This window comes from Olea europaea, chromosome 18 (genome assembly GCF_002742605.1).
Source record: "Olea europaea var. sylvestris chromosome 18, O_europaea_v1, whole genome shotgun sequence".
NCBI classification, from domain to species: domain Eukaryota; kingdom Viridiplantae; phylum Streptophyta; class Magnoliopsida; order Lamiales; family Oleaceae; genus Olea; species Olea europaea.
The window spans coordinates 28,212,628-28,220,458 of record NC_036254.1 but is presented as its reverse complement, the minus strand read 5'-3'; the positions used below and the strand labels follow the sequence as shown (position 1 = coordinate 28,220,458).

Below are 7,831 nucleotides of genomic sequence, written 5' to 3'. Positions count from 1 at the left end.
TTAGAATAACACAACCTAGGAAATTATAGGTTTCAAGAGAAAGTATAATTCATTTGAAGCATGTTCTGCTTAAGAACTATGAAATTGTTAATTTCTAAATTTTAATACGGAATAGAGATATTGAAATTGAAATATAGGAATAGTTTTTACTCGACACTAAGAAAGGGTAAAATTACATTACGGTTCTTACTTATAAACTTTGGAAAATTGATTAGAAATAATTATATAATTGAGAATCGTATATGATAGTTATGTGAAATCATAACCCTAAACGTTTTCGATTACATGTATTAGAAATGAAATTGAACCTAAACACGTCTATTCCCGAATCGAATATTGATTCTGGGTTGTTTCAATTAGTATTGATTCTTTTGTCTACCCATAATCCCTATCTTAACAATTGAGAAACATAATTCAAATTTAAAGTGTTGTATTTAAATTTCAAAATTTATGCATTTTATCAAACGTAAGCAAGGTTAGCCACATCTGAAAATTAAATAAATTTATTTATTACTAAATAGATACAAAATATAAATGCATCCTACTCATTGACACATTTTGGCCACAAGTTTTAAATATTCATACACAACACCTTATATTAATTATATTTCATATCTCAACATCCTTCGGGGCATAACCCTGTGAGCTTTGCTGGCAGTCGCAGTGTGAGGGTTCAATTTCTAATATATGAAATTGAACTCTTTGTAGGTATCAGTGTACGAGTAAACTCTTGTTTCCTAATCTGTTGAGGCACATTTCGCGATTTACCTCCCTCACGATACTCTAAGGACAAGACAATATAGGCCCTCAAGGTCGGGGTTCAACTTTTAGATTTCATATCTCAAATTTTAGACATCAATAAAGAATATTGTAATGCATTATTAATACTTTAAGAAATTAAAAGTTCTAGAAAAACGTATCATCTTCCTTCAAATTTTGCATTGTGTAACATCCACCTTTTCAATTTTTTTATTATGCCCTCGTTTGGTAGCAAATTTTCACCCTAAAAAAATAATTTTTTGATTTTTATTTTATTATTTCAGTAATTATTTTTGATTTCTTCAATCACAGGCGAAACCCACTATTCACTTTAACAATTAAAAAATTAATTTTCTTAATCACTATTCAACGTGTCCTATAATTATTGTTTTGTTAGAAAATCTCATTCAACCAAAAATGAAGAAATAAACAAATTCATTTCGCCACCTACCCCTACAACGTTGCCCCAAAAAATTTAAAATAAAATAAAAAAAATATATAGCAGAGTTGCAAAAATAAGAAATAAAAAATCACTCACTTTGCACACTTCCTTGCTTCCGATCGTTTTTTGACCAAGATTGTTGAGTAAGTCTCTCTCTCTCCCCATTTATACAGAAGAAGATAGATAGAGCCGATATATGATTGGATATATGTGTATATATGCATGCAATTGAGTAGTTATTTGAATTATTGATATGGGGAATAAGAAGCGAAATCTCGCTCCGCGCTCCAAATCCTCACAGCCACCGTCCGACGTGGCGCCGTCCTCTGCAATTGTTGCCGTCGACGGTGCTGCAACGTTTTCGGATAATATACAAAATCCCACCACATACATAGCTGAAAAACTCGAGGCCCTAAATTTGGAAAGTAAGAACGATGCAATTGCAAACCCTTCATCGTATAGTGCAATCAAGTTTGAATGTGAGAAGGCACTCACGTCACTGCGGCGGGGGAACCATACCAAAGCCCTAAGGTTGATGAAGGATTTATGCTCTAAACATGAGAATTCCCCTCACTCGGCTTTGATTCACCGTGTTCAGGGGACTGTTTGTGTGAAAGTAGCCTTGATTATTGACGACCCGAATGCCAAACAGCGGCATTTGAAGAATGCGATTGAGAGCGCGAGGAAAGCCATGACTTTGTCCCCGAATTCTATTGAGTTTGCACATTTTTATGCGAATTTGTTGTATGAGGCGGCAAATGAGGGAAAGGAGTACGAGGAGGTGGTGCAAGAGTGTGAGAGGGCATTGGCAATTGAGAACCCTGTGGACCCTGCCAAGGAGAGCTTGCAAGAGGAGAGCCAGCAGAGGATCTCTACATCCGAGGCTCGAGTTGCCCACGTGCAAAGTGAGCTTAGATCTTTAATTCAGAAGTCGAACATTGCATCAATTTCAACGTGGATGAAGAATTTAGGCAATGGGGAGGAGAAGTTTCGTTTGATTCCAATAAGGAGGGTGGCAGAGGACCCAATGGAATTGAGATTGGTGCAGGCTAGAAGGCCAAATGAGATTAAGAAGGCAACTAAGACTCCTGAGGAACGACGGAAGGAGATTGAGGTGAGGGTAGCCGCAGCTCGGCTTTTACAGCAGAAGTCCGAGTCTCCCCAGTTGGGAAATGGGGAAAATAATACCAAGTTGTTGGATTCTGGTTCTGGGTTGGGGCAGAGAGTGGCAGAAAGAAGGAAAAGTGGGAATGTGAGGAAAAATTCGTCTTCAGCTGAGAGAAGGGACTTGGTCCAGTCATATTGGAACTCAATGAGTTTGGATGGGAGGAAAGAGTTGCTTAGAGTTAGAATATCGGATCTCAAAGCTCATTTCGGTCTGTTAAAGGACTTGTCTGCAAGCGAGGTGCTTAATGAAGCTTTATCTTTTGGTGAATTAAACAAAGTATGGAAATTTTGGAAATGCTGTCACTGCAACGAGAAATTTACTAGTGGAGATTTGTACATGCAGCATGTTGTGCAGGATCATATGGGGATTTTGATACCCAAATTGCAGTCGATTTTACCCCAAGCTGTTGAGAAGGAGTGGGCCGAGATGCTTCTTAACTGTTCTTGGAAACCGTTGGATTTAACTGCTGCAAGTAGGATGCTCGAAAAACATTCAAAATCTGAGGTACCTGATTTTCATGACGACTCGTACACAAGAAATGACTCAGATGATTCCAAAGAATGTTTTGTTGACTCTTATTGCAGTGAATATGAATGGGAATCATCAATTGGAAAGAAGGAATTGGATGATAATTGCAATGCTACTACCCAAGAGAGCAGGGAATATGAAGATGTTGAGTGGATGCGTTATGATGGTGATCAAGACAGTAAGGAAAGTCTCATTAATAAAAACTGGCCTTCGTCTGATGATCCTGAGCGTGCAAAGCTTCTTGAAAAAATCCATTCCATATTTCAGGCTCTTATCAAACAGAAGTATCTTGCTTCAAGTCATCTTAGCAAGGTTATACACTTTGCAGTGGAGGAGCTGCAAGGTGTCTTTGGTTCTCTGCTTCTTAATTCCAATGTGGACCAAACACCTCTGTGCATCTGCTTTTTAGGTGCTTCAGAGCTCAAGAAAATCTTGAATTTTTTGCAGGAAATTTCTCATTCTTGCGGACTAGGTAGATATTCTGATAGAAATAATCCCACCGGTGATTTAAACAGCGGCATGAAGGATGTTGACCATGGGGAGCGGGTAATTCTTTGTCCAGGGACTTCGTTTTTGGTGCTTGATGAGCATTTTCTTCCCTGCAAGCTCTCTCCTTCATCATGCGATAATGCTGATAGTAATGATTCTAGTGCAGCAACTGCATCATGTCTCAACTTTGAGAATGGGGTTGTACTTGATTCAGATGCATTGCTATCCTGGATATTTACTGGTCCCTCAAGTGGGGAACAATTGGCATCCTGGAAGCGTACAAGAGAAGAGAAAGCACAGCAAGGTATGGAAATTCTTCAGTTGCTTGAGAAGGAATTTTACCATCTTCAGGGCTTGTGTGAGAGAAAATGTGAGCATTTAAGTTATGAGGAGGCGTTGCAGGCTGTTGAGGATTTCTGTTTGGAAGAGGGCAAGAAAAGAGATCATGTTACGGATTATGTTCGCCAAAGTTATGACTCTGTCCTGAGGAAGCGTCGAGAAGAACTCATTGAGCATGACAATGAAATGACCAGAATCAGCAATAGGTCCGAGTTGGACGCAATCACAAATGTTTTAAAGGATGCTGAATCCTTGAATGTCAACCAGTTTGGCTTTGAGGAAACTTATACTGGTGTGACATCTCATCTTTGTGACATAGAATCTGGTGAAGATGATGACTGGGGAATTAAGGACTATTTGCATCAGGTGGACTCTTGCATAGAAGTGGCAATACAGAGACAGAAAGAACAAGTTTCTATTGAGGTTGTTGCATTAGTTCTTTTTTTATTTTTTCCATCAGTAGGGGTCTGCTTTGCTGCTTTATCTCACTTTTTTCAGTGATACAGCTCAGCAAAATTGATTCAAGAATCATGCGAATTATGACCGTGATGCACCAGTTCAAAGTTAAGCTTGAGCCTGAGGCTGCCGATGATTTTCAAGCAATCTTAGTGCCTCTAGTGAAATCATTTTTGCGGGTCTGTGTTCTAATATAACATAGTTTTATAAACATCCCCTCGGCTTCCTTGTGACCTTGTGCAGCGAGTTTTAGGTATCCTTTGTTCACCTATTTTCAGGCTCAACTGGAGGATATGGCGGAGAAAGATGCCACTGAGAAATCTGATGCAGCCCGAGAAGCATTTTTAGCAGAACTTGCTCTAGATTTTAATAAGGGTGTTGGGGGAGGTGAGAACTTAAAACATGCGCATGAGAAGACGAAGGATAAGAAAAAGAACAAGGATAATCGGAAAAACAAGGATTTAAAGGTTTGAACCATATGACGAGACTTTTTATGGTTTATTATCGTCGATATGTTTATTATGAGAACTGTGAGATGTGAAGTTACGGTTAACTTGCTTTACATTCCAACTACTATTTTGCAGGTCATTGGTTATGGTGAGCTGAATATGCTTCGTGATCAGACATCTGAAGAGATGTATGTCTCTTTTTGCACGCGGGGCATTTTAATGTGCATGTTATTCCCGTGTTTCTTCTAAATTCTCCTTTATTATCCTTTTCTTTTACTGTATTGCTGCAGATCACTTCCAAATGCTCATGATGGAGACAATCCAGATGCAGACAGTGCTGTAGCTGGGAATGATGATGCTTTGAGACTACAGGAAGAGGAATACAGACGCATTAGTGAACTAGAAGCAGAGGAAAGAAAGCTTGAAGAAACTCTGGAATATCAAAGACGTATCGAAAATGAGGCAAAACAGAAGCATCTCGAGGAACTGCATAAGAAGATATCCAGAACAATTCCTGAAAAGATGGAAGCAGTTGCAATGCCTGATACTGACTTGATGCACAATTATGATGTCCAAGATGCCAATGAGCCATGTACAAATGGCAAGGTGAGGATTTTTTCTCAAAGGTCCTCAAGTTGGAAATAATGCTGCTACCTATTTTTTGCTTATGGCCACTCATTATGAAAAGAGTGTAATGCTGCCTTTATATTAGTTAAAATGTTATGATAATTCCTTTTCGAGAAAGAGAAATAATCTTTATTTAAACTTACTGAAATTTACGAGCTTGCATTTCTAGGAAACCTTAATACAGAAGGATGAATTTATGCCCATTCCGGATAGTCTGCTGAAGAACACCACCAACGGGACTGCACGGAGAACTGGTAGCAATCTTTCTCACTATCTTGGAAAGTTAAGAAGAGTTTTCGCTGTGTATTGGGCCCCTTCTGGTAACTTCACTAAACTTTGAAAGTGCTATCATATGATTCCTCTTGCAGGCTTAAACAATGGAGGAGTTCTGAAAGATGGTGTTTTACCTTCTGACCGAAGCTCACGCAGGAGAGGTAGACGGCAAAAGACTCCGACTAGATTAAGTGATGGAAAGTATCAACCAGTCTCTTCAGAGAAGCAAAATACTGAAGTTGGTCAACTAAGATCTACCCACAGAGTCTCTGAAGAATGCGGTATGTACTCACTAAAATAACAAATTCTTGGCTTGCTATATTGGGATTTTTTCTGTAAATTGAATGCCTCTATAATCAATTTTTGATCCATGAGTTTGTTACCATTTAGCGTGTTCATAACTCTGTCTTGGTAAAAGATGAATTATAAATAGATGGATCCACCTTTTGTCCTGGACACCTTAATTTTCCCTTATTTTTCTGTTGAAAGCCATACATCCTGAAACTCTTTTTGTTTTCAGTTCATTTTGGGGTAGATGGTCTCCATTACAGCTTTACCATTGATTTTCTATGCTTGATTGGAATTGCAATTTTATTTGTATAATCGTTTGCTTTTGCTTGTAAATTTTATCTTTGTTTCTATTTTTGGGTGAAGGTTATATTGATTTGTCATAAGAAGTATGCCACTGTTTGACAACCCATTATTTTTAACTTTTTTTCCTCCACACTCATTTTCAACCACACATTCATAAGATAAAATATTTTGCATGTAAACCCAAAACTTTTCCCTACTATTTAAACACTTATTCTCTTAAAAAACTCTATTCGGAACTTTATTTTCCACAAATAATCGTTGTCAAATAGGGGCCAAGTCCACTGAAGTTAATTTTTTATTTTTTTTTTTTTTCCCCCCCCCCCCCCCCCAACAAAAAGAATGGGGCTCAAACAAGGGCTTAATAATTCTTTTTGATAGATAATTTTTTTTTAATTAGTCACTAATCTTATCGGTGATGCAGGTGACTTGATTTTAATTGATTTATTTGATAAAATTAGGATTTTTGAACATTGTTAGAAATGCATCTGCTGGCCCAAGTTTTGTACGTGATAATTCGATTACTGCCATTGTATTCTCTTTGTCATTCACTATTTGAAGTCATTTGCTATAAAAATTTTGACTTGTTAGTGTTTGTTTGGAAGATATTATTTAACGTGAAAATTGATCCTTTTTTTTTTTTTTGGAAAATATGTGGTTAAAACGTTGAGAAAAGTTATGTGTCCATGTGCAAAATTAAATGTGTGGTTGAAATGAGTTTGAGGAAAAATGATTTTCAATTAAGTTGTGCCAAACATATGCTAAGTTATTGAAAAATGATGTCATGTTGCTAATTTTTGTTGAGAATTATTGGCAATGAGGATCTTCAATAGGTAAAAATATGCTTGTATTTTTTTTGAGGCACTTTGCTTTATTCATGGAAGATCTCTCTCTCTGTTTTTTGGGTCACTGGATTGGTGGGACAAGTGCCAATGTAGGTTGTTTCCGACTATGGCAGTTCTGAGAAGAATAATTTCTTTGATACTGGGGCTATTGATGTTTCAAATCAAATTACGAGTAAAATACTGGAATTAATTTTTCCAGGTGCATTTTGAAGTGGTATTTGCAATTTTCAAAATTACCATCTTGACCCAATTTTAGAGTCTCTGATAGTTTCAAGTATGCGTGCCTAGATGGGATGAGAGGGTAAAATGTTTTCATGGGAGCAGCTATCTTTATTTCTTTATCACCTTGATGGGCTTTTGGGCCTGCTACATGCAAAGGGGTGGAGCCAGGGTTTTATTCCAGTGGGTGCGAGGTCACAACTATTAATTAAAAAAATTGAATTAAGATAATAATACAAGGACAAAAAATTTCAGAATATTTTTGCCGATACATTACCCGTTTGAGCCACATTAATATAAGAATGAGAATGAAAAATACAGCCGTTATGGGCCCACACAAGAGGTAGATTTTCAAATAAGGTGGCTTGATGTGATGGATAAAGGTCATATTTTTCATTTTAATGAGTAAATAATGGGAAACAAATAGGGGCTAATATTTTTCATTGCAGATTTTGGTACTTTAACCTTTTAATGACCTTATTATCAATAAGATTATTTGCTATTGACTTGTATTCAACTTTAACTGCGTCACGTTTGAATAATTTCACATACTATTCATTTTCCATCCAATAAATAGGAAACCAAAAGTTTTAGGATAAGTAATCATTTTTTGGTATAGTGACCTCAGGAGTAATTCAGTAGGGAA

General features: G+C 37.2%; 1 protein-coding gene across 1 annotated transcript in view; it reads left to right on the top strand.

The window, feature by feature from the left end:
* Window positions 1–1,186: 1,186 nt before the first annotated feature.
* LOC111368057 overlaps window positions 1,187–7,831 on the top strand; it is an 11,683-nt gene continuing 5,038 nt past the window's right edge. The window contains exons 1-7 of the mRNA XM_022989234.1: window positions 1,187–4,148; window positions 4,232–4,360; window positions 4,460–4,648; window positions 4,766–4,818; window positions 4,921–5,236; window positions 5,427–5,511; window positions 5,626–5,811. Of these exons, the coding sequence (XP_022845002.1) occupies window positions 1,455–4,148; window positions 4,232–4,360; window positions 4,460–4,648; window positions 4,766–4,818; window positions 4,921–5,236; window positions 5,427–5,511; window positions 5,626–5,811 (3,652 nt within the window). The 5' untranslated portion in view covers window positions 1,187–1,454. The remainder of the gene's footprint in view (window positions 4,149–4,231; window positions 4,361–4,459; window positions 4,649–4,765; window positions 4,819–4,920; window positions 5,237–5,426; window positions 5,512–5,625; window positions 5,812–7,831) is intronic.